The sequence below is a fragment of the Geotrypetes seraphini genome, chromosome 3 (genome assembly GCF_902459505.1).
Source record: "Geotrypetes seraphini chromosome 3, aGeoSer1.1, whole genome shotgun sequence".
Classification (NCBI taxonomy): domain Eukaryota; kingdom Metazoa; phylum Chordata; class Amphibia; order Gymnophiona; family Dermophiidae; genus Geotrypetes; species Geotrypetes seraphini.
The window spans coordinates 14,639,005-14,666,465 of record NC_047086.1 but is presented as its reverse complement, the minus strand read 5'-3'; the positions used below and the strand labels follow the sequence as shown (position 1 = coordinate 14,666,465).

The window sequence follows — 27,461 nt, the reverse complement described above, 5'->3', positions numbered from 1 at the left end:
GGGAGGGTTGTCTTCATTGCCCCAGCATTTAGAGCATATTAGGTACAGTATCCCTAGTAATAGTTGGTGTTTGTTAAAGATTGCCATGTTGCGTGATGAGTTGAAATGTGAGTTGTATTGAAGGTATGGACGGGGATCGACCGGACACTACAGTCGGCAGCAGGCTGACTTATGTACTGTGTGTGTAGGAGGTGGGTGTTATACCTGAGGTAGTAGGTTGAGCATATGGTGAGCACACAGTATATATGCAGTGATAGGTTAAGCAAACGGTAAACATACAGTATATATGCAGTGATAGATACCTGGGGTAGCAGTTTAAACATATAGTATACAGGTTGTGTCAGGTTAAATATGTAATTAACAGGTTGTAACAGATAATATGTGCGGTAACAGGTTATACATGCAGTTGCAGGTTGTTCATGCAGTAACAGGATATACGTGTGGACGCAAGCTATACATGCAGTATCTGGCTAAATAAGCTGGCTATACATGCGGAACAGACTGTATATGTTGTTTTTCCTGAGATAGTAGGTTATATGTGTTGGTTATGCATGCAGTTTGTACAAGCAGACTCTAATTGAAGATTATACAATTGAGCAATACTTATCGTTTATTCTGGGTTTTGGACGAATCGTACAGATCTCTGTGCAGTTTAGTTGGTTTTCGGTGAAGTTGGTTTCGGCAGGTACTGGGGGGGCGGAGCAGGCTCACACGCCTGGCCCAGCAGAAGAAACAGTCGCTGGTCGTCGGATTTTGGTGGGAGCAGGAACTGGCCTTGCTCCCGATGGCTGTGGGATTTTTAAGGGCTCCCGGCAGAAGAAACAGTCGTTGGTCGTCGGGTTTCGGTAGAGCTATGGGAGTGATGCAACACCCAGAGTACAAAGAGGCTGAAAGAGAAGCCAGATCAGGAAGCTAATGCAAAGGGGGTGCATATGCAACTGGGCTTGCAGTTAGGAACAGTTATTTTACTCTGCAATAGGTCATGACGATCTGGCAGTGGATAACAGTACAACTTGAGAATGGTTTCAAACAGAGAAATCCGCATTTTTACAGAGTGGTTTGAATAAAACATCTTGTAAAGATGGGTCAGAAATTATGGGGAGTATGTTTGATTGGGTGACCAGAGAGCTGGATCGAGGACATGTAATTTACTTAGATTTCAGCAAAGCCTTTGATACAGTTCCTCATAGGAGGCTGTTGAACAAACTTGAAGGGCTGAAGTTAGGACCCAAAGTGATGAAATGGGTTAGAAACTGGCTCTCGGACAGACGCCAGAGGGTGGGGGTTAATGGAAGTTGCTTGGAGGAAGGAAAGGTGAGTAGTGGAGTCCCTCAGAGCTCGGGCCAATCCTGTTCAATATGTTTGTGAATGACATTGCTGAAGGGTTAGAAGGAAAAGTGTGCCTTTTTGCAGATGATACCAAGATTTCTAACAGAGTAGATAACGAAGAGGGAGTGGAAAATATGAAAAAAGATCTGCAAAAGTTAGAGGAATGGTCTAATGCCTGGCAACTAAAATTCAATGCAAAGAAATGCAGAGTAATGCATTTGGGGATTAATAATATGAAGGAACCGTATATGCTGGGAGGAGAGAAGCTGATATGCACGGACGGGGAGAGGGACCTTGGGGTGATAGTGTCCGAAGATCTAAAGATGAAAAAACAGTGTGACAAGGCAGTGGCTGCTGCCAGAAGGATGCTGGGCTGTATAAAGAGAGGCATAGCCAGTAGAAGGAAGAAGGTGTTGATGCCTCTGTACAGGTCATTGGTAAGGCCCCACTTGGAGTATTGTGTTCAGTTTTGGAGAGCGTATCTGGCGAAGGACGTAAGAAGACCTAAAGCGGTCCAGAGGAGGGCGATGAAAATAATATAGAAACATAGAAAATGACGGCAGATAAGGGCCATAGCCCATCAAGTCTGCCCACTCCACAGACCCACCCCCTAAGTCTGCTCTAGAGCCCCCGCTCTAACTGACCCATCCGTAACTTCACCCTCTGAGGGATCCCACATGGGCATCCCATTTACCCTTAAAATCTGGAACGCTTTTGGCCTCGATCACCTGTATCGGAAGCTTGTTCCACCTTGTTCAACCACTCTTCCAGTGAAGTAATACTTTCTGGTGTCGCCCTGAAATTTCCCTCCCCTGAGTTTAAGCGGATGCCCTCTTGTGGCTGAGGGTCCCTGGAGAAGGAAAATATCTTCTTTCACTTCGATACGCCCGGTGATATACTTGAACGTCTCAATCATGTCACCCCCTCTCCCTACGCTCCTCTAGAGAGTAGAGCCGCAATTTGTTCAGCCTCTCTTCGTATGAGGGTCAAGCAAAAGAATAGGGTCAGTGGGGTATAGACCTGAAAGAGCTGTTCAATAGAATGGCAGTATAACTATAATCAAGGGGGTCAGTAGACTTAAAAGGGTGGGTCAACAGCGTGGGCAGACTTGATGGGCTATAGCCCTTATCTGCCGTCATCTTTCTATGTTTCTATGAGAGATCCTTGAGCCCCGAGACCATCCTGGTGGCCATCCGCTGAACCGACTCTGCTCTTAGCACATCTTTACGATAATGTGGCCTCCAGAATTGCACACAGTATTCCAGATGTGGTCTCACCATGGTTCTGTACAACGGCATGATGACCTCAGGCTTCCGGCTGACGAAACTTCTGCGGATGCAACCCAACATTTGTCTTGCCTTAGATGAAGCCTTCTCTACTTGACTGGCAGCTTTCATATCTGCACTGATAGTCACTCCCAAATCTCGTTCTGTCACAGTCCTAGCTAAGGTCTCACCATTCAAGGTGTAAGTTCTGCACGGATTTCTACTGCCGAGGTGCATGACCTTACATTTCTTGGCATTGAAGCCCAGCTGCCAGGTCGAAGACCAACGCTCCAACAAAAACAGGTCCTGCGTCATACTATCGTGTAAATTGGAGCTGCCCACTATGTTACATAATTTGGTGGCGTCGGCAAGGTTATTTTACCTTGAAGCCCCTGAGTCAGGTCCCTTATGAATAAGTTGAAAAGTAGAAGGCCCAAGACTGAGCCCTGCGGCACTCCACTTGTCACTTCCAACGTTTTAGAGAGGGTACCGTTAACCACCACCCTCTGAAGCCTATCAGCCAGCCAATCCTTAACCCATGCAATTAGTGTTTCTCCCAATCTCATCGATTTCATCTTGCTCAACAGCCTACGGTGAGGGACGCTATCGAATGCTTTACTGAAGTCCAGGTACACTATGTCCAGGGATTCTCCCAAGACCAGCTTCCTTGTTACCCAGTTAAAGAAGCTGATGAGATTGGATTGGCAGGACCTACCTTTGGTGAATCCATGTTGACTGGGATCCCGTAGATTCTCCTTATCCAGGATCGTGTCTATTTTTCGTTTGATTAGTGTTTCCATGAGTTTACACACTATTGATGTTAGACTCACCGGTCTGTAATTCGCAACCTCCTCTCTGCTACCTTTTTTGTGTAGTTGAACGACGTTAGCTGTTTTCCAGTCCATGGGTACTCTCCCCGTACTGAGGGAGAGATTGAAGAGTAAGGATAGCGGTTCTGCCAGGACATCACACAACTCCCTGAGTACTCTGGGGTGTAGATTATCTGGTCCCATGGCTTTATTCACCTTGAGTGTTGTCAGTTCGCAGTAGACGTCATCGGGTGTAAACTTGAAATTCCAAAACTGGTCTTCCGCTTTTTGCTTTGTCTGTAAGTGTGGGCCGTGACCCGGTGCCTCGTTGGTGAAGATTGAGCAGAAGTACTCATTCAGAAGTTCAGCTTTTTCGGAATCTGATTCCACGTACTTCCCATCTGGTTTTTATAGGCATACTATCCCATCCGTGTTTCTTTTCCTGTCGCTAATGTATCTGAAGAAGGATTTGTCTCCCTTCTTGAGGTTCTGCGCTAAATTTTCTTCAACTCGAAGTTTGACCTCTCTGACTGCCGTTTTGACCGCTGCAGCCCTGACTGTGTATTCTAGGATAGGAGGCTTACGCCAGAAGATGTATGAGGAGAGATTGGAAGCCCTGAATATGTATACCCTAGAGGAAAGCAGAGACAGGGGAGATATGATTCAGACGTTCAAATCCTTGAAGGGTATTAACGTAGAACAAAATCTTTTCCAGAGAAAGGAAAATGGTAAAACCAGAGGACATAATTTGAGGTTGAGGGGTGATAAATTCAAAGGCAATGTTAAGAAATTCTACTTTACGGAGAGAGTGGTGGATGCCTGGAATGTGCTTCCAAGAGAGGTGGGGGAGAGTAAAACTGTGACCGAGTTCAAAGAAGCGTGGGATGAACACAGAGGATCTAGAATCAGAAAATAATATTAAAAATTGAGCTAAGGCTAGTATTGGGCAGACTTGCACGGTCTGTGTCTGTATATGGCCGTTTGGTGGAGGATGGGCTGGGGAGGGCTTCAATGGCTGGGAGGGTGTAGATGGGCAGTAGGTTTTAACGGAGATTTCGGCAGTAGGAACCCAAGCACAGTACCGGGTAGAGCTTTGGATTCTTGCCCAGAAATAGCTAAGAAGAAAAAATTAAAAAAATTTAAATTGAATCAGGTTGGGCAGACTGGATGGACCATTCGGGTCTTTATCTGCCGTCATCTACTATGTTACTATGATCAAAGAATCTAGTGAGATGAATAGATTGGAAGGTTAGAAGTTTCCAGATGCAAGCTTTCCGAAAGCAGAAGAGCCTGGCTGTAAGACACAAGAATAAAGTGGAGGTAGCTAATTCTCATGCCAGATACGCCATTATGGGCAAATGTTACAAACAGTAATACAGGATTATGAACTATGTTAGCTTGTTATCAGAAGCTGAGGAACTTCAAAACCAAGATTCTGGAGGAGTGGAGTTAGTGCAATGGGCTGGGGAATTGGGTTCAATTCCCACCATGCCTCCTTGCGACTCTGTGCAAGTCACTTAACCCTCCATCGCCCCCTGGTGCCAAAACTTAGACTGTGATAACAGTGTGGGAAGGATAGAAACATAGAAACATAGAAGATGACGGCAGAAAAGGGCTACAGCCCATCAAGTCTGCCCACTCTGCTTACCCACCCCGTCTATGCCCTAATGACCCAATTTCCTTATCTTGACCCTCGTAGGGATCCCACATGGGTATCCCATTTATTCTTAAAGTCTGGCACGCTGTCTGCCTCGATCACCTGCACTGGAAGCTTGTTCCAATGATCAACCACTCTCTCTGTGAAGAAATACTTTCTGGTGTCGCCATGAAATTTTCCGCCCCTGAGTTTGAGCGGGTGCCCTTTTGTGGCCGAGGGTCCCTTGAGAAAGAAAATATCATCTTCCACTTCGACACGTCCCGTGAGGTACTTAAATGTTTCGATCATGTCTCCCCTCTCCCTACGTTCCTCAAGAGTGTAGAGCTGCAATTTGTTCAGTCTCTCTTCGTACGAGAGACCCTTGAGCCCCGAGATCATCCTGGTGGCCGTCCGTTGAACCGATTCAATTCTGCGCACATCTTTACTGTAATGTGGCCTCCAGAATTGCACACAGTACTCCAGATGAGGTCTCACCATGGCCCTGTACAATGGCATTATGACTTCAGGCTTTCGGCTGACGAAACTTCTATTGATACAACCCAATATCTGCCTTGCCTTAGATGAAGCCTTCTCCACTTGATTGGCAGTTTTCATGTCTGCACTGATGATTACTCCTAAATCTCGTTCTGCTGAAATCCTAGTTAAAGTTTCTCCGTTCAAGAAGTACGTCCTGCATGGATTTCCGCTTCCGAGGTGCATGACCTTACATTTCTTAGCATTGAAGCCTAGCTGCCAGGTTGAGGACCAACTTTCCAATGTAAGCAGATCCTGCGCCATATAATTCTGTAAACTGCATTCACTTACTATATTACATAGTTTGGCGTCATCTGCGAATAGTGTTATTTTACCTTGAAGCCCTTGAGTCAGATCCCCTATGAATATGTTGAAAAGGAGTGGACCCAGGACCGAGCCCTGTGGCACTCCACTGGTCACCTCCGATGTTTTAGAGAGGGTACCATTAACCACCACCCTCTGAAGTCTGCCACTCAGCCAATCATTGACCCATGCAGTTAGTGTCTCTCCTAACCCCATCGATTCCATCTTGCTTAGCAGCCTGCGGTGTGGGACACTGTCAAAAGCTTTCCTGAAGTCCAGGTACACGACGTCCAAAGACTCTCCCAAGTCCAACTTTCTTGTTACCCAGTCAAAGAAGCTGATGAGATTGGATTGGCAGGACCTACCCTTGGTGAATCCATGCTGACTGGGATCCCGAAGATTCCCTTCATTCAAGATTGTGTCCAATTTGCTTTTAATTAGTGTTTCCATGAGTTTGCACACTATTGATGTGAGACTCACCGGTCTATAATTCGCAGCCTCTGCCCTGCAACCCTTTTTATGACTATTTTGCCTTCCCTGTGTTACACTTGTTTGGTTTTTTTATTGATCGAAGAGAGGTTAAGACAATGTGCATGTAATTTGTAAACCGCATAGCCAATAGGCGGTATATAATTTTTTTAATAAAGTATATAATAAATATAAACTGCTTTGGTTATTAACACCCCTATTTTATTTATTTATTCAGTTTTCTGTATTGTTCTCCCAGGAGAGCTCAGAATGGTTTACTTGAATTTATTCAGGTCCTCAAGCATTTTTCCCTGTCTGTCCTGGTGGGCTCACAATCTATCTAATGCACCTGGGGCAATGGGGGGATTAAGTGACTTGCTCAGGGTCACAAGGAGCAGCATGGGTTTGAACCCACAACCTCAGGGTGCTGAGGCTGTAGCTTTAACCACTGCGCCAAGGACACCAGGATGCACTGGACAGCCTTGGAATACAGGTGCAAATCTTCCTGATCCAGACTTGTGTAACCGGAATAATCTATGAACTAGTTCAACTGCAAATGATTTGCTCTCACCTGGATGTCAGTATAAAGCCTACTGGCAGGTCTAGCAGCAAAATCTATTTGTAATATCCAGCTAATACAAGCCAATATGACTGAGCTTGTGTCCAAGATGAACTGTACAAATCAACAAGAGTGTTTGAGCTACACTGGCTATCAATTCTCTGGAATATCTAGTTTTAAAACCTATTACTGCTATTCAGGACCCTACAAGAAAATGGACCTTATAATTCCAATCTCTGTTTTTACTTTGTGCAATCTCCTGAACAGCTGTGGTCCTCTCAGGCTGCCTTACCTACAATTCCTGTTTACTGAGCATTTATTAGGAAATCCATCTTCTCATTCCAAATACCAGTACTGCAGAATACCCTCACAGGAAAGGCCAGGGTGGCAACTGGTATTATTCAGTTTTAAAAAATTACCGCGACCTGGCTTATCAGATGGGCCTTGGAGTATAGCGATTTGGCCAATGAAAAATGTATCTGGTTCAGTGCTCGAGGCAACTCCTATTTTGCTTTTTATTATTATTATTATTATTATGTAAACCACATTTGGCAGAATATTTTCAGCTGCTGCAGTGCACATTTAGCAATGTTACTTACCGTAACAGTTGTTATCCAGGGACAGCAGGCAGCTATTCTCACTAGTGGGTGATGTCATCCGACAGAGCCCCGATACGGACATCTCGCAAGCATGTCTTGCTTGAAGAAACTCAGAAGTTTCAAGATGCCCGCACCGCGCATGCGCCAGTGCCTTCCCACCCGATGGTCTGGGCGTGTCTCCTCAGTTCAGGTAGCTAGCAGAGAAGCCAACCCAGGGGAGGTGGGTGGGACGTGAGAATAGCTGCCTGCTGTCCCTGGATAACAACTGTTACGGTAAGTAACATTGCTTTATCCCAGGACAAGCAGGCAGGTATTCTCACTAGTGGGTGACCTCCAAGCTAACCTCAATGGGATGGTGGGAGAGTTGGCAACTTAGGAGAATAAATTTTGTAACACTGTTTGGCCAAACTGTCCATCCCTTCTGGAGAAAGTAACCAGACAATAATGAGAGGTGAATGTATGAACCGAGGACCAAGTGGCAGCCTTACAAATCTCCTCAATCGGTGTCGATCTGAGGAAGGCTACAGAGGCTGCCATTGCTCTGACCTTATGGGCTGTGACCTTACAGAGAAGGGGTAATCCAGCCTGGGAATAGCAGAAAGAGATACAAGCCGCCATCCAGTTCGAGATGGTGCGCTTCGATACAGGTCATCCCAACTTGTTTGGATCAAAGAAGACGAAAAGTTGAGGAGCAGTTCTGTGTGGTTTGGTGCGATCCAGGTAGAAAGCCAAAGCACGTTTACAGTCCAGAGTATGAAGAGCTGATTCTCCAGGATGAGAATGAGGCTTTGGAAAAAACACTGGAAGTACAATAGATTGGTTGAGATGAAATTCAGAGACCACCTTAGGCAGGAATTTCGGATGAGTGCAAAGGACCACCTTGTCATGATGGAATACTGTGAAAGGTGGATCCGCCACTAAGGCCTGAAGCTCATTGACCCTGCGAGCAGACGTGAGGGCCACTAGAAAAACCACTTTCCAAGTGAGAAACTTTTGCGGAGCCTTGTTGAGAGGCTCAAAAGGAGGTTTCATAAGCAGAGAAAGGACAACGTTGAGATCCCAAACCACTGGAGGAGGTTTGAGAGGAGGATTGACATGGAAAAGTCCTTTCATAAATCTGGAAACCACAGGATGAGCAGAGAGAGGTTTCCCTTGTAGAGGCTGATGGAAAGCCGCAATAGCACTCAGGTGAACTCGTATAGAGGTAGACTTGAGACCAGACTGAGACAGGTGTAGAAGATAGTCCAATACAGAAGATAGGGAGGCTCGTTGAGGCTCCGTAGAATTGGAAACACACCATGAAGAAAATCTAGTCCATTTTTGGGAGTAGCATTGGCGGGTAGCAGGCTTCCTGGAAGCCTCCAAGACATCCCTCACTGCCTGGGAAAACTGGTGAGGAGTTACGTTGAGAGGAACCAAGCTGTCAGGTGGAGAGACTGCAGGTTGGGATGAAGCAGAGATCCCTGATGCTGAGTAAGCAGTGAAGGAAACACTGGAAGAAGGAATGGCTCCCTGCTGCTGAGTTGAAGTAGAAGGGAGAACCAAGGTTGTCTGGGCCACCGAGGAGCGATCAGAATCATGGTGGCATGGTCGAACCTCAGCTTGACCAGAGTCTTTTGAATGAGAGGAAAAGGAGGAAACGCATACAGAAAGCGATTCCCCCAATCCAGCAGAAAAGCATCCGCCTTGAGACGATGAGGAGTGTAGATCCTGGAGCAGAATTGAGGCAGCTTGAAGTTGTGGGGAGCCGCAAAGAGGTCTATTTGAGGCGTCCCCCACTGCGCAAATATCTGATGAAGGGTCTTGGAATGGAGCGTCCATTCGTGAGGCTGGAGAAGACGACTCAGGTTGTCTGCCAAGACATTGTCCTTCCCCTGAATGTAGACAGCTTTTAGGAAGGCATTGTGGCGAACCGCCCAATCCCAGACTCTGAGAGCTTCCTGGCAGAGGGAGGCCGAGCCCGTGCCCCCCTGCTGGTTGACATAATACATGGCGACCTGGTTGTCTGTGCGAATGAGGACTACCATGTCGTGAAGCAGATGTTGAAAAGCTTGAAGAGCACTGAAGATGGCTCTGAGCTCCAAGAGATTGATTTGATGGAGTCGGTCCGCACTGGTCCAGAATCCCTGAGTGCGAAGACCATCTAGATGAGCCCCCCTAGGTCGATGAATCGGTTGTGAGAACCTTCTGGTGGGGAGGAGTGTGAAACAGCAAACCTCTGGATAGATTCGAAGAGGTCATCCACCAAAGTAGAGACTGCCGAAGAGCAGGAGTGACGATGATGTGTCGCGTCAACGGATCTGACACCCGAGTCAATTGAGATGCCAGGGTCCACTGAGGAATTCTGAGATGGAGTCTGGCAAACGGCGTCACATGAACTGTAGAGGCCATGTGGCCCAGGAGGACCATCATGTGCCTCGCTGAGATGGACTGGCGAGAAGACACCGACTGGCAGAGATGAAGAAGAGCATCCATGCGCTGAGGAGGAAGGAATGCTCGGAGTCGAATGGTATCCAGGACCGCCCCGATGAAGGGGAGAGACTGGGTGGGCTGCAGATGAGATTTGGGGAAGTTGATCTCGAAGCCCAAACTCTGCAGGAAGCAAATTGTGGCCAGGGTCGCCGAAATGACCTCTGGGGCTGAGGGGGCTTTGATGAGCCAGTCGTTGAGGTAGGGAAATACCTGAAGACCCTTGTTCCGGAGTGCAGCGGCCACGACCACCAGACACTTCGTGAAGACTCTGGGAGACGAGGACAGGCCGAATGGAAGCACTCGATACTGCAGATGTAGATGTCCCACCCGAAATCTGAGGAACTGGCGGGAGGCCGGATGAATGGGAATGTGAATATAGGCCTCCTTGAGATCCAGAGAGCATAACCAGTCGTTCTGCTTGAGGAGGGGGTAGAGAGAAGCAAGGGTCATCATGCGAAACCTCTCCTTGACCAAGAATTTGTTGAGGACCCGAAGGTCCAGGATGGGTCGCAGGTCGCCCATCTTCTTCGGGACAAGGAAGTACCGGGAGTAGAACCCCTGGTTGTGTTGGTCCACAGGGACCGGCTCGACGGCCCGAAGCCGGAGCAAAGCCTGAGCTTCCTGAAGAAGAAGGGCGGTCTGAGTCAAGTTGGAAGGATACTCTCTTGGAGGGTGGTCCGGAGGTACCCGATGGAATTGAAGAGAGTACCCTTCCCTGATGATAGTAAGGACCCAGAGGTCGGTGGTGACAGCCTCCCAGCGATGATAAAAATGATGGAGGCGCCCCCCGATGGGAAAAACAGGAGGAGGCAGAACGAGGCTGGTTACGCTCTCTAAGAGACAGTCAAAAAGGCTGAGGAGCCTTGGGGACAGTAGACGGCTGAGGCTTTTGCTGAGCTTTCGGAGGAGGCTGCCGCTTCGCTGGTTGCCTTGCAGGTGGAGCCTGCCTCGGCTGATAACGCCTTTGATAGATCAAGGGTGGTCGAGAGGGTCGAGACTGCTGGGGCTTAGGCTTCGGCCGAAGAATGGACTGAAAGGACTTTTCATGATCAGACAATTTCTTCGTGACTGTCTCGATGGATTCGTCAAAAAGATCCGCCTCAGCACACGGAACGTTTGCCAGTCGATCCTGAAGATTCGGGTCCATATCAATGGTACGCAGCCAGGCCAAACGGCGCATCGCCACAGAGCAGGCAGCAGCCCGGGCCGAGAGCTCGAAGGCATCATAGGAAGATTGCATCAACTGAAGACGAAGCTGGGACAGCGAAGCAACTACCTCCTCAAACTCAAAACGAGCCTGGGACTCGATGTAGGGCGTAAACTTCCGAAGCACCGGAAGAAAGAATTCCAAATAAGTAGCAAAGTGGAAATTATAATTTAGAACTCGGGACGCCATCATAGAATTCTGATAGATGCGTCGACCAAACTTATCCATGGTTCTGCCCTCGCGGCCCGGAGGCACCGAAGCATACACCTGGGCTGGATGAGACCGCTTGAGAGAGGACTCGACCAGGAGGGACTGATGGGAAAGCTGAGGCCCCTCGAAGCCTTTATGATGCACCGTGCGGTACCGAGCATCCAATTTTCCAGGGACCGCAGGGATAGAGTAAGGAGACTCAAAACATCTAATGATGGTCTGGTCGAGGAGCTTATGCAGAGGCAGGCGTAGGGACTCGGCTGGGGGATGAGGCAAGTGCATGGTATCGAGGTACTCCTTGGAGTATCGAGAACCAGAATCGAGGGTAACGTCCAGATCATCCGCCATTTGTCTTAGAAAAGAGGAAAAAGACAGTTGGTCCGCCAGCGCCGGTCTTCGAGAAGGACTGGAAGAAGTCGAGGCCTCGGGCTCTACAGAGGCCTGCGAACAACAGGGTGAGTGAAAAACCTCGGGGTCCTCGAACTCCGGTCCCGGAGGAGGAGACCCAGTCGAAGCAGAGTACCCCAAACGAGGCAATTTCTTTAGAGGAGAGATGGTCGAGTGCCGAGAGGAATGCCTCGAAGAGTGCCTGGATCGATGTCCCTCTCGATGCCTGGAGGGGGATCGAGACCGTCGGTGAGTATGCTGGTCCCCAGAAGCCTCGAAAGAGCAGATAGGGCTCGAAGCCGTAGATCAGAGAGGTGGAAGATTCGACGCCTCTCGAGACGCCGCCCAGGCTTGATAGGGGGTTCGGAAGAACTCATCCTGTTTCGTGCTGTGCCCAGGACTGGGAGGCCCCGAGGGTGGATGTCACACCGTGTCATGGGGAGGGGTAATAGGCTCCAAGGGAGGCAAGTCACTAAGGGAGGCCTTCCTCGAGGGAATAGGCTCCAAGGGAGGCATGTCACTAAAGGAGGCCTTCCTCGAGGGACCGGCCACCGACCGTTGCTCCTCCTCGCCGAGCAACGAGGTCGTGCGGCGCGGAGGAGGAGGAGGGGGGCAGCCCGCCCCTTGGAATCGGAACTGGGAGGTCACCCTGGATCGTGGCAATCAGCCGGGGCCCCGTGGTGGTCATGAGTTCCACAAACTGAGCCTCCAAGATGGACCGCAACGAAGCCGATATGGAGGGATCCGCACCAAAAGGGGGCCCTTCCGCACGGTCTCCGCGCTCTTTTGGTGCCAAGTGCTTTTGTTTGCCAGCCTTCGGCACTTTGAGCACCACTGGTGGAACTGTAGGGGTCGGTACCTGTTCCGAGGAGACGGAGGGAGGCACCGGCGCCGAGGTCGAGGCCGAAACCAGTGTAAACGAAGCCGGTTTCAGAAGGCCCGAAGCAGCGGGGGAGGCAGAGGGCTTCGCAGATGAAGTCGAAGCACAAGTCGATGTCGAAGCCGAAGGATCCAACGCAGCCTCCATCTTGAACATCGACTCCCACAAAAAGCAGCGGCGCTTAAATGCCCACGCTGTGAGAATGGAGCAAAGCCGGCACGATTTCGGAAAGTGGTACGGACCCAGACACTGCAGGCAGCGTTGATGCGGGTCCATGAGTGAAATCGCGCGCTGGCACTTGCTACACTTTTTAAAACCGGTGATCGGCCGGGACATAGGCCGGAAAAGCTCCACCGCAAGGTCGAAGGCGCGGGGCCTAAACCACGCGGCCGACCCGGTGTCGGAAGGAAAATTTTTTTTTTTTTTTTGAAAAAAGAAATCAAAGAAAGAAACAAACGCACGGCAAGAGCAAAAGAATTCAAACCGCGGCGATGCAGAAGGCAAAAAAACGGGTTCAATTGGCGCAGAATTGAAGTAAACTTCTCAGCTCCGCGGAAGAAAAAGAACTGAGGAGACACGCCCGGACCATCGGGCGGGAAGGCACTGGCGCATGCGCGGTGCGGGCATCTCGAAACTTCTGAGTTTCTTCAAGCAAGACATGCTTGTGAGACGTCCGTATCGGGGCTGTCGGATGACATCACCCACTAGTGAGAATACCTGCCTGCTGTCCCTGGATAACATTCCTATTTAATTCAAAACTCAATTTGATGAAGCTGGTAGTGTAGCTCCTGCTTTTAGTTAGGGATATTTCCTCTGTAAACAGTTTATCATTTATCATTCTGCTTTCTATTACTTCAGTATGTCAAGTTTCAAGTTTATTAGGATTTTATATACCTCCTATCAAGGTTATCTAAGCGGTTTTTTACAATCAGGTACTCAAGCATTTTCCCTCTCTTTCCTGGTGGGCTCACAATCTATCTAACGTACCTGGGGCTATGGAGGATTAAGTGACTTGCCCAGGGTCACAAGGAGCAGCGCGGGGTTTGAACCCACAACCCCAGGGTGCTGAGGCTGTAGATCCAACCACTGCGCCACACACTCCTCCAGTTGACTGCTGGATGTTTTTAGATACTATTGTATTCTGAAGATTATTTTTCCAGTCTGGAATGGAGGAGCGGCCTAGTGGTTAGGGCTGCCTCAGTACCCTGAGGTTACAGGTTCAAGCCTAGCGCTGCTCCTGTGACCCTGGGTAAGTCACTTAACACCCCATTGCCCCAGGTACGTTAAAGACAGATTGTGAGCCCTCCGGGACAGATAGAAATACTTGATTACCTGAATGTAAACCACTTAGGCTATAAACACAAAATAAAAATAATACTTAAAACTGTTCATACTAACCCCACAAAATCCATTCTGCCTCACATCTTTGAAAGGTACAGTAAAAATCATCTGAAAACACAGAGCTCCCATGATAGACTGTCATGCACCATGAAAAAAAAACTGTGACAATTGAAACCTGCATATATTTAGTGGTAGCCAAGCTAGGCACAATAAGTTTTTAAAAACACATCTTATCAAGGCCTACCTAAACACAGCATGGCTCGGAGCAGAATCATATGAAGGCTCAAAGTAGTGGGGATGATCAGGCCAACAGCAAAGCAAATGTTTGCCAGGTGAAACACCAGATGATGCATCTCACGCCATTGTTCGCAGACTACCAGTGTCTCGTTGTAAGATAAAGTTGTGTTTCTAGACTCCAGGGTGAGGAGCGGCGGCAGGGTGCTCATTCGTATCTCCAGAGAGCTGTTCATCTTGAAAATTCCTGCAGAAAAACACCAGTGTAAGAAGACAGTAGATGTTAGAAAATAGCTCGGGTCTCACCTGTAAAGACAAAGGGCAGGCCTAGTGGCAAGTGCTGCCAGGTGGATGACCTACATTTAGTTTCCAGGTCTGATTTCTGCTCTCGGGACTGGAGATGCTGCAGAACAAACCTGAACAGGGGGGAAAGAATTTTAGCTGTCAAACAGTGACACCTGGTGGCCAGTGTCAGACTCCACTTTAGCCTGGTACTGAAAGACAGCATGATTTGTGACCCCTAGCTGAGGGCGGCGGCGGCTGCTGCTCTAATTTGGCTCAATGAACTGGATATATATATACAGATAATTATAACACAACTTCAAACGTCAAGACATGACAAGAATTTCACATATAAGAAAAAAAGGGGGGGTAATAATCATCCAAATAATATGAACTATTACCATCTAGCAAATGTAAACTGCAAAAAAACTGCTCACTTAAATATAACAACCAAAATATAAACATAATAAGATGAAGGATAAGGATCTGGAATGGCTTGAGTCATAAGAGATTCTATGATCTGATCCATGTTTCATTATGATGCCCTCCTCCTTTATTTTATTATGTTTATACTTTGGTTGTTATATTTAAGTGAGCAGTTTTTTGTAGTTTACATTTACATAAGAATAGCCTTACTGGGTCCATCAAGCCCTGTAGCCCGTTCTCATGGTGGCCAATCCAGGTCACTAGTACCTGGCCAAAACCCAAAGAGTAGCAACATTCCATACAGAATCCCAAAGAATAGCAAGATTCCGGAATCCCAGAGAGTAACAAGATTCTAGAATCCCAAAGAGTAACAAGATTCTAGAATCCCAAAGAGTAGCAACATTCCATGCTACCGATCCAGGGCAAGCAGTGGCTTCCCCCATGTCTTTCTCAATAACAGGCTATGGACTTTTCCTCCAGGAACTTGTCCAAACCCTTCTTAAAACCAGCTACACTATCTGCTCTTACCACAACCTCTGGCAACGTGTTCTAGAGCTTAACTATTTTCTGAGTGAAAAACATATTTCCTCCTATTGGTTTTAAAAGTATTTCCCTGTAACTTCATCGAGTGTCCCCCTAGTCTCTGGAAGTTTTGACGGAGTGAAAAATCGATCCACTTGTATCCGTTCTACTCCGCTCAGGATTTTGTAGACTTCAATCATGTCTCCCCTCAGCCTCATATTTCGGCAGTTGGAACCCAAGCACAGAACCGGGTAGAGCTTTGGATTCTTGCCCAGAAATAGCTAAGAGAAAAAAATTTGAATTGAATTAGATTGGGCAGACTGGATGGACCATTCGGGTCTTTATCTGCCGTCATCTACTATGTTACTATGACTCTTTTCCAAGCTTAAGAGCCCTAACTGTTTTAGTCTTTCCTCATATGAGATAGATGGTAATAGTTCATATTATTTGGATGATTATTACCCCCCTTTTTTGTGGGTAATATTTTGTTCGAGATCTTTTTGCTTCGATTCTAAGAATTTCTCATATGACACATTTTTATTTATTTATTTAACAAAGTTATATACTGCCTAAAGCCTAAACAGGTTACAGAAATACATGCATGGAGGGCCATTGGACAATTCCCCCAAAACGCTCAAAGTTAGAAGCATAGAAATGCCCATTTTCGAAAGCCAAACCACTAGACGTCTCAAAATTATATTTTATTTTATTTTTTAATTGCCTAGGCCAGGGGTAGGCAATTCCAGTCCTCGAGAGCCGGAGCTAGGTCAGGTTTTCAGGATATCCACAATAAATATGCATGAGATAGATTTGCATCTCAAGGAGGCAGTGCATGCAAATCCATCTTGTACATATTCATTGTGGATATCCTGAAAACCTGACCTGGCTCTGGCTTTCCAGGACTGGAATTGCCTACCCGTGGCCTAGTTGGATGTCATGGCCCAATCCTTAGGACACCTAACATTATATCCCATTTTTGCCCACAGAAACATCCAAGTTGAAAATGTCCAAATCCAGACCATATGGACATGAGAGTGGCCAACATTGTGATGGACTGGCCACCAGGGCAGGATTAATTCGTCGAGGGCCCCTAAGCACACAAGTACACTGGGGCCCCTTGCCATGCCCCACCCCACCCCACCATGCGCCCAGGCAGAAACAGGAAGCTCCATCAGAGGGAAGCTTTGGGCAAGCAGCACCGCTTGCAAAATTACAGTTCCCGTTGCCTGTCATACCCGTGTTGCTTGCTTGTCTTACTTTCCGTCGATGGGGGAGGGCTGCATTGCTGATCGGGGGGAGGTCCGCGTTGCCGATCGATGCTGGAGGGGCCCATCGCCGTTTGGAAAAAACAATGTTGATGCCCTCCTTCATCAGGCCTCCTTGACCATTTTGGGCCCTAGGCACGTGCCTACTGGGCCTATTGGTTAATCCTGCCCTGCTTGCCACCCAGACATGCCAATAGTGGGACACCTTAGACGGCACTGCAGAAAGGAGAACAAAGGACCTACCAACATGAGGCTTCTAACTTGTTTCTGTGCCAATTCTATTTCTCAAGGACAGTGAGGATGATTTTCTCTGAAAAGAGAACTTCTCCTAAGTGATAAAGTGAGCAGTCTCATTAAACTTAAGCTGAGTAACAGCTTTAAGTCTCTTGAAAAAACATTATCATGATAAACTCATTCTCTAATGTTTTACAATATAAATTACTAGTACCATATACCGGTAACCTTGACAGAAAAGAGATTTATGGTCCTAATTTAAACTCGGGATGTTCTGGGACTTGATTTTTCAGAGGAATTAACCACATAGGGCTAGATTTATTAAAGTCCACAAATCGATCCTATTCATGTCCTATCCATTTCCGAGTCATTCTGGCCGATCGATTCAGTAAAGCTTGTCTATGCAAATAATCAAGTCGTAAACACGCCCCCATTCGCGCACACGTCTCGCTGTAACATCGATCGACACGCGTGCACACTTGTTGGTTTTGAAGCACATAACGCGTGCGCTAGCTCTTTAGGACTTCACTGCGTAGAAATGGGGCGGGATTTAATCACGGACACCATTGGCAGGCTCCAAAAAGCTTTGTTGTTGTAAAAAATGCAATATAAGAACTGCAGTTTTTACCAACCTCTCCTCGGCATACTCATGTTCCAAAAGAAGCAGATAGCGTAGCCGACGAACGCTGTCCATTTCTCTCAGGAAAAGAGCTGTTAAGTTGCTAGAAGGCACAACAGTTAACAGCAGTTGAATGCGCTGGGATCATGAGCTGTTATATACAGCCTATGAATCCCAGGAGGCTGTGAGGCGCTTTCTGCCTTGAAGCACGACGCAAACAAAGGCGACCCCGTGACGTCAGATGCATGCGACAATCTAGCTGGAAGGAAGGGGGGAGGGATAGCTGGTCCTTAAAAGTTATTTTTGATTTTTTTTTTTAATTTGGCATTGATATATGAAATGTACAATGGCAAGGAGAGCACGGGGTTAATCCGCAATTTTTTCACCATGCGCATTACAAATCCGAGATTCACTCCCGCGCTCGCTGTGCGCATTCCAAAACATAAAAATAAAAAAAATATTTCTAACGCTTATGTACATGAAAGTTTACATATATTTAAAAAGTTTAGATATATTTTGGATTTTTTGCATGGTAGATATATTTTTAATGGGGTTCTTAAAATGCACGCGGCAGTAGCTAAGCAGGAATAGTCGGCAAGGATGTAAAGCGACTGGTCCTCAGCAGTCAAAACTTTTTGGATCGGAAAGGCCAGTCGGTTTGGACAAAATGGTTTCATGAATCGAGGTCTTAAGAAATTTACATGCCTTTTTACTCATTTGCATGCGCAGATCGGATGGGGTCTGGAGGAAGGTTAGTGAATCGAGCCGTAGTCAGAAAGTGAGCGCAAACTGAGCGGTACACGATCGGTTTGCTTAGTGAATCGAGTCCATAGACCTAAACATGTGTGCTCCCAAAAAGGTAGTACTGTCTAATGAAAGAAAGGGAGAATGCATGCTGAGCACAGAAGGCGAGTACTAGAAGCATCGGCACAAAAGCCAAGATAACGAAGAGAGTCTGCTGCCAAAATCTCTGCAGAACAGAGCGAGCTCTAAGAGTCACTGATTCAATCACCATTAAAGGAGCTGTTGTAACCAAGAACTATGGCATGAGAGGAAAGCATTACGGACCTGCTGGTTCATTTATTTAGTATGCCCTTAGCAGGGTACGTAATAAAACATTCACATGTATAGGACAGAACAATCCCTTAGACAATCACAATCTTCATGTATAGCAACGCTCAGGAGGAGGAGAAGTTCAAGCCATGCTGCTAATCCCATTTAAAACTCAATAACTGCAAAAATAAATGAGTCTTTAATGCTCACCTAAAACCTCATAACTGTACACAGAGGACCCGGCCAATGCTTTCAGTGACAAGTCAGCTACAGGAAAAAAAAGATACCACCAGCAAGATGGAGCAGAATGGGCATCAAGAAAGACGAGAAGTCATAATGCCGTTGTACAGGGCCATGGTGAGACCTCATCTGGAGTACTGTGTGCAATTCTGGAGGCCACATTACAGTAAAGATGTGTGCAGAATTGAATCGGTTCAGCGGACGGCCACCAGGATGATCTCGGGGCTCAAGGGTCTCTCGTACGAAGAGAGACTGAACAAATTGCAGCTCTACACTCTCGAGGAACGTAGGGAGAGGGGACACATGATCGAAACATTTAAGTATCTCACGGGACGTGTCGAAGTGGAAGATGGTATTTTCCTTCTCAAGGGACCCTCGGCCACAAGAGGGCACCCGCTCAAACTCAGGGGTGGAAAATTTAATGGCGACACCAGAAAGTATTTCTTCACAGAGAGAGTGGTTGATCATTGGAACAAGCTTCCAGTGCAGGTGATCGAGGCAGACAGCGTGCCAGACTTTAAGAATAAATGGGATACCCATGTGGGATCCCTACGAGGGTCAAGATAAGGAAATTGGGTCATTAGGGCATAGACAGGGGGTAGGTAAGCAGAGTGGGCAGACTTGATGGGCTGTAGCCCTTTTCTGCCGTCATCTTCTATGTTTCTATGTTTCTATGATCATTCCACGTCAATTCAATCAACATTTGGAAACCTCCCCACTTCAGAAATTGATAATTATCTACCAGAAGAGAGACCAAGATGTAAGATAAAAAACTGAAAACTTTCCGAATTCTAGATTCAACAGCTTTCAAGATATCAGTTTAATGTCCACTGGTGGAGGGGGTTGGCACAGTTCACAGCCAACTGTAAGTTTGGGCATCTCTTAGGTCTTAACTCTGCCATTAATAGAAACATAGAAAGATGACGGCAGAAAAGGGCTATAGCCCATCAAGTCTGCCCACTCTACGGACCCACCCCGTTAAGTCTGAGTGCTAATGACCTAGATCCTTGACTCGACTTCCGTAGGGATCCCACATGGATGTCCCATTTATTCTTAAAGTCAAGCACGCTGGTGGCTTCGATCACTTGCACTGGAAGCTTGTTCCAGTGATCCACCACTCTTTCCGTGAAGAAATACTTTCTGGTGTCCCCATTAAATTTCCCTCCTCTGAGTTTGAGCGGATGCCCTCTTGTGACCGAGGGACCCTTCAGAAAGAAGATGTCGTCCTCCACCTCGACACGTCCTGTGATGTATTTAAATCTCGATCATGTCTCCCCTTTCCCTGCGCTCTTCCAGAGTGTAGAGCTGCAATTTGTTTAGTCTTTCTTCGTACGAGAGACCCTTGAGCCCGGAGATCATCCTAGTGGCCATCCGCTGAACCGACTCAGCTCTAAGCACGTCTTTACGGTAGTGTGGTCTCCAGAATTGCACACAGTATTCCAGATGAGGTCTCACCATGGTTCTGTACAGTGGCATTAGAACTTCAGGTTTCCGGCTGACGAAGCTTCTATTGATACATCCCATCATTTGCCTTGCCTTGGATGAGGCCTTCTCCACTTGTTTGGCAGCCTTCATGTCTGCACTGATGATTACTCCCAAATCTCGTTCTTCTGAAGTCCTAGCTAATGTTTCTCCATTTAAGGTGTAAGTTCTGCATGGATTTCCGCTACCGAGGTGCATGACCTTACATTTCTTAGCATTGAAGCCCAGCTGCCATGTCGCGGAACAGTTTTCTAACGTAAGCAGATCCTGCGTCATACTATCCTGCAGATTGCTTTCACTTACTATATTACATAGTTTTGCGTCATCGGCGAACAATGTTACTTTACCCTGAAGCCCACTGGTCAAGTCCCTTGTGAATATGTGGCCTACAGCCTATAGCTGTGAAATTTGCACCTCTTTTTCAGAATTTTGTGTGGATCCAGAAACTCCAAACCATTTTGAGCTGGGGCACATGGTTTCAGAGATACTTATTGTCAAAATGGTATTTTATTCCGTTTTGCATAATAAAACCACTGAAGCAAAGATATTAAAGAAAAGGCTTTCATAGTTTACACTTCTCCCTCCATATTCGCAGCTTCCATATCTACGGTTTCGATTATTCGCAATTTTTTGGCCGCTGACTCCACCCCCTACACTTTTTTCCTTTAATTGTACAGTATCGATAAAAAAGTTTATCACTTATCATTACTATACTGTAACTATGAAAATCGCTGCTTCCATGCTTTCTCCCAACTCCATCTGCAGCTTCGATGTTTCCCAATGTGCACTCATAAAAATGCTGCTTCCCAGCAAACCTAGAGAGAAAGATTTCTTCCCAGCATGCCTGAAATTGCTGCTTGCTGCCTGCCCTGAAATAGTGGCAGAGTAGTAGAACTGTAGTAATAGTGGCAGAGTAATTTAAAAATCCGCAATAACTTTTCAATATGTTATTTGCAGTTTCATTAGTAAAAATGGTGGCAGATTCCTAAAACCACAAATAAAAGTTATTTGCGGTTTTTTCATATTTGCGCCTACATCCGGAACGTATCCACCGCGAAAACGGAGGGAGAAGTGTATATGTTAGTAGCACTCATTAAAATGAGCGGGATCCTGACAATTGGTAGGAAGAAATCGATAAGATGAAATTTGTGGGAAGACAATTGGTAGGATCTTCCTACCAACTGTTGTCCTACCAATTGCTGCTACCAACGGCATCAGAACAATTCTCTAACACTCATAGGCCAACTACACGCCTCCAAAGCCACCCTCCCAACACCCACTTAAATCCCCCCATACCTATCCCTCTAACGTGAAGTCCATGTAGGCTGACTTTTGCCATCCAATACTCCTCCACACACCTCATCCCAACAATCCCCTCTAAGGACAGCCCCCTCCTGACACCCCACAAACCCTCTGACATCCCCCCTCTCACAGGCAGTCTGCATAGGCTGATTCCTTGTTGGCTGACACCCCTCCATACCCCCCCCCCATACCCTGTGCAGCAGCACTCTACCAACTCTCCCACAGTGAGACCTAATATACTTCTGAGGCATTCTAAATTAGCAGTGATGGTGGTGGATGGTCATCAGTGGCATTGCTTTGAACCCCCCTAGGGCTTCCCTCTACTGCGTCATCATTACATTACATTGGTGTCTTCTATCCCACCAATACCTTTCAGTTCTAGGCGTTTTACAACAAGAAATTAGCCTGGGCATTCCCAGGGAGATTACCAGGTTGATAGCTATAGTTTGCGTCGGGATCTGGGAAGGGTCGATACAGTCTGGTTAGATCATTTGACAAATTTCATCAGTGACATCATCAGTGATGCAACAGAGAGAAGACCCCGTTGGGGTAGGCCTCACAGCAGACCATTCAGAGTAATGCGTCTGCTGATCACTAGTACTGCGCGATTCAGGAAAAATATTTTTGATACCTATTTAAATCGATTTTTCGATTTTCCTGCCCAATTGGTTGTTTTTTCAGACATCCTGGTGAGTTTAATTTTATAGTCTCTTTACCCCTTTTATAGCCTCTTCACCTCTTTACCCTCTCCTACCCACACTAGCACTGTGGTGTAAACCACAGGTGTCAAAGTCGGCCCTCGAGGGCCAGAATCCAGTCGGGTTTTCAGGATTTCCCCAATGAATCTGCATGAGATCTATTTGCATGCACTGCTTTCAATGCATATTCATTGGGGAAATCCAGAAAACCCGACTGGATTCCGGCCCTCGAGGAGGGACTTTGACACCCCTGGTGTAAACAAACAAACAAAAAAGACTTTTCCTCTCTCTGTTAAATCCTAGCTCATGTTCATGGTCTAACATCAGCTCTGGAAGGATACACATTTCAAACTTGACATATTTTAATCACAAAACAGAAAATAAAATTATTTTTTCTACCTTTTGTTGTCTGGTCATTATTCAAATCATGTTGATCCCAGACTCTGTTTGTTTTCTGATAACTCGCTTGCCAGGGTCTCCTACCCATTTGTCATTTCCTCCTTTCTCTGTGATAACCATTCATCTTCCATCTCTGTCCTCCCCTTCCGTTTCCCTTCCCTCTCCCGGAGATCTGGCATCTTTCCTTTTTTTTGTCTCCATCCCCGCAGCTGCAGCGAAGAACCCCCACCATCCCCAGATCCGCCATCTCTTCTTTTCTCAACTACCCTTTCATCCAGCATCTTTCCCTCCTTCCCCACCACCCCAAGGTCCACCAGCTCTCCCTTTCTCTTCCCAACTACCCTCCTATCCAGTATCTCTATACCCACTGCCCCCATTCCATCTCTTGTGTCCAACTTCTATCCCTTTCTGTTCCTTCTCTCCTAAAATCCCATTGTCCATCATCTATATCCCTCTCCTCTGTTTTTAGACCCATTATTTCTTCCCCCCTCCCTCCCCCCCAGTCCGGTATATGCACATCTTTTTGAATCCTCCTTCCCTCCCTCCCTCCGTGTACTTCTACACCAGGGCCCCCCTATCCCTGAAGGCATGCTCCCCGAAGGACTGCATGTCCCCCTCCATATTCAGCATGCCCTCCATGTCTAGGTCTTTCTATGCCTCTCTCTCCTTCCTTCCTCCCTCAACTGACTCAAATGCGGAAACAGGAAGCCAATGGTGCGACTTGAGAAGAAGGGTGATGTGGACAGCTGTATTGTGGACCAAATGCAATCCTTTCATGCCTAAAGTAATATCTGGAAACAGCAAATTGCAATAATCAAGTCTTCTTGTAATCATGGACTATCTTGATCAGATTGTATTGGTCCAAAAATGATCTTACTTGATGGACCATGCGCCACTGATTTAAAAAAAAAAAAAAACCCAAGCATTTGTCCAAGACGTGTAATGCGTGCTGGGTTTAGCACACCCAACCATTCTGAAACATTACCTCCTTATGGTGAAAGGGAAGCAGCATATTTTCCCAAAGTATAGCACTGACTACTAAAACCGCACTAATCGCTTTGTGCACTTGTCCATTTTCTCATGCGAACCTCAGGAGCTGACTACTGCAAGAGCAGAGGCTTATTAGTAAATAGAGTCGTTGGGTTAAAATTAAATTTGAGCGAGAAAGAGACAACTGCCACACGAGAGCAACAAGTTGAAAAACAGCTCACCAGCGCACAACTCCCCCGTCCCAGGCAACCAGACTCATGCACCGCAAAGCATCCGCCTGGGTCGCCCTCTCTCGCTATGGCAACTCACTGCCTGTCTCCTCCTGCTCCCGATTGGTATTCAGGTCTCACTTCCTACCCCGGCACACCTTCGCCATTGAACGTTTGCACCGTCTGCAGCCGCAGGAGAGGGGCGGTGGGAGGCATAAGGTCATCACTCTCTCCACAGTGGCAGCTGTTGGTGGATGAAGAAGCTGTGGCAGGGGCAGGATGACAGGAAGGGAATGAAAGTGACACCAAGCTCAGCCTCCCCGCCGCTGCCACAACCATCGCTGCACGTCACGATCAACATCATCCAACCTTGTCGGCCTTCTCCTTCACTTCAGCCTGGAGGGTCGCTTTAGGAACGTTTTGCTTTGGTATCGGTCATGTTATCCTTGGCCGGTAACTCAGTCACCGAATCGGGCAGGCAATTTTTTTAAAAAAGGGATCAATTTGAATCAATTCACCTGAAGTGAATCAATTTGAATCATGAATCGGGCAACACTACTGATCACCACCACTTTCGCTGCTGCTGCTTTAGGAGGCCTTGGAAGTATGTCATATCTCACTGGGGGAGGTGGGGGTGTTAGTTGCTGAATCAGTGAGCCCAATTTTCTCAGACAATAAATCGATTCCAATCAATTCACTGAAGTGAATCGGTGAATAGAGCAGCACCACCCCGTACCTTTTCCTCTCACGGGTGGTCAGCGTAGGCCCTGAGATTCCCGCCAATCCTCCCAGTCCCCCTTGACATCCCTCTAACACCCCCACACACCCGCTGAAACACTGGCAGGAGGCATGCCCACTCCCTCCTACCGATAGGGCCGCCTCTTCAAAATGGTGGTTCCCCCTCCAAGTGCATCTTGTGATGCAATAGGGGGGGGCCTAAGACCCTGATTGGCTTAGCCTTCTCTCTGAAGTTGGAGGGACTCTATAATGTCAGAGGTATGGCTAAGCCTTAGGCCCTTCCCAATTATCTTCAATTATCATAGACCCAAAATGAGCAGTGTGTGCTAATTTTGTGCAGCTGGAAGCTATAATTTTCCTTATGTGCCTCATTGAAAATTGTTATACAGTACTTTGACTCCGAAGTAGACTTAGTTTTCATCATGTAGAATGGTAGTACAAAATTCAGCTTTAGATCTAATCTAATACAAGATTTATTAATCACACTAATGCCAAATAGGTCAAGGTGATTTACATCAAAAGAAGCTATACACACTCTATGAAGATCCAAAATCCAATCTACTATATACATCCAGAATAAAAGATTTAGTCTCATTAAAAAAAGTTAACATCTTACAAAATCTCAAATAACTAACTCCAATTATTCCTTGCACTGATAAATTATTCCCAAGAGCGAATGCAGCATTTACAAAAGAGGAATTAAATTGACATTTAAATCGTATTCCTCTGAATTGTAAAAAGTGTTAACATGAGATCCCCAATTAACCTAACAGTTGTATAGTGTAAGTGAGAGAAAACCAAGACAAGATAATCAGAAGCCGCGGCCTGTAAAATATGATGAGTCAAACAAGTACCGGTAGTTTTAAATTCAACAGATCATTAGAAAGTGCAAGAACAATCTTTTCATTTGAAGCCAGTTTCATTTTGATTCTCCCAAGCTATTCATAAAGAAAATGGCAAAAATTCCAAATTCTGAACAATTGTTATTTGCTACATCATTGAAGACAGGTTTATTTTAAATGACATCACAAGGAACTGCATCAATTCAAGAGTCCAGCAAGAGTTCTTTAAAGCAGTGGGCCCCAACCCTGTCCTGGAGGACCACCAGGCCAATCGGGTTTTCAGGCTAGCCCTAATGAATATGCATGAGAGAGATTTGCATATAATGGAAGTGACAGGCACGCAAATCTGCTCCATGCATATTCATAAGGGCTATCCTGAAAACCCGATTGGCCTGGTGGTCCTCCAGGACAGGATTGGGGGACCACTGCTTTAAAGTGTTTGGCTTTAAAAGCAGTGTCAAGTTCAAATTTTTTTCTTTATCTCCCTCATTCAGATGGTGCTGATGACCGGCTGTAGTCAGAACATAAACAGTTATGAGTACATGGATAATGGGTACCCAGCACTCGTCTCTGTGGCTTGGCCAGGAAAATGACTGTACAGGACTCTTCGGCTGTTCAATGTATTTATAAATGACCTGGAAACAGGGACGAAGTGTGAAGTTATCAAATTTGCGGATGACACTAAACTCTGTAGAAGGGTTAGAAATGCGGAAGAGTGTGAGGACCTACAAAGGGACCTAAACAAACTGGAGGAGTGGGCAAATAAATGGCAGATGGACTTCAATGTAGGGAAATGCAAGGTCATGCATATAGGGAGAAAGAACCCGATGTTCAGCTACCAAATGGGGGGATTAATATTAGAGGGAAGTAACCTTGAAAGATATTTGGGTGTACTGGTGGACACAACAATGAAGTCAACAGCACAATGTGCAGCAGCCGCGAAGAAGGCAAACAGAATGTTGGGTATATTAAGAAGGGTATTACGACCAGAACGAGAGAAGTCATTCTGCCGTTGTATCGGGCAATGGTGCGCCCGCACCTGGAGTACTGTGTTCAGTATTGGTCACCGTACCTTAAGAAGGATATGGCAATACTTGAGAGGGTCCAGAGGAGAGCGACACGAATGATTAAAGGTATGGAAAACCTTTCATACACAGAAAGACTGGAGAAGCTGGAGCTCTTCTCCCTGGAAAAGCAGAGACTGAGAGGAGACATGATAGAGACCTACAAGATCATGAAGGGCATAGAGAGAGTAGAGAGGGACAGATTCTTCAAACTTTCAGAACATAAAAGAACAAGAGGGCATTCGGAAAAATTGGAAGGGGACAGATTCAAAACGAATGCCAGGAAGTTCTTCTTTACCCAGCGTGTGGTGGACACCTGGAATGCGCTTCCAGAGGGCGTAATAGGACAGAGTACGGTACTGGGGTTCAAGAAAGGATTGGACAATTTCCTGCTGGAAAAAGGGATAGAGGGGTATAGATAGGGGGCTACTGCACAGGTCCTAGACCTGTTGGGCCGCCGCATGAGCAGACTGCTGGGCGCGATGGACCTCGGGTCTGACCCAGTGGAGGCATTGTTTATGTTCTTAATATACAAGGGCTGATTGAAATGTAATGAGACTGCCTCTGTCTTTCCAAGAAATAAGATGTGGCAACGCTATGCTGGTTCTTGTGATGCTCATACGACGACGTTTCTGAACCTGCAATTGGATTGAGGAACTCTTCATTTTTGGGTCATAGCCTGAGAAAGAACTTCGTGCATTTCATCATCGCAGATGAGGACGATGTGTCTGTGAGAGTATGCCAGAGGGGTGTGACTGAATTTGGTGTTAAACTTGGAAAGAGCGGTAATGAAACTTTTGAAATGTTACGGTCCTGAAAAAAACCAACCGCGTGGAAAGACGCTCTTCAGGTGGCTTATGTTC

General features: G+C 46.6%; 1 protein-coding gene across 1 annotated transcript in view; it reads right to left on the bottom strand.

Annotated features, from left to right (window-relative positions):
- BVES (blood vessel epicardial substance) overlaps positions 1–27,461 on the bottom strand; it is a 265,683-nt gene that overhangs the window by 66,950 nt on the left and 171,272 nt on the right. The window contains exon 7 of the mRNA XM_033936311.1: positions 14,244–14,480. Within this exon, the coding sequence (XP_033792202.1) occupies positions 14,244–14,480 (237 nt within the window). The remainder of the gene's footprint in view (positions 1–14,243; positions 14,481–27,461) is intronic.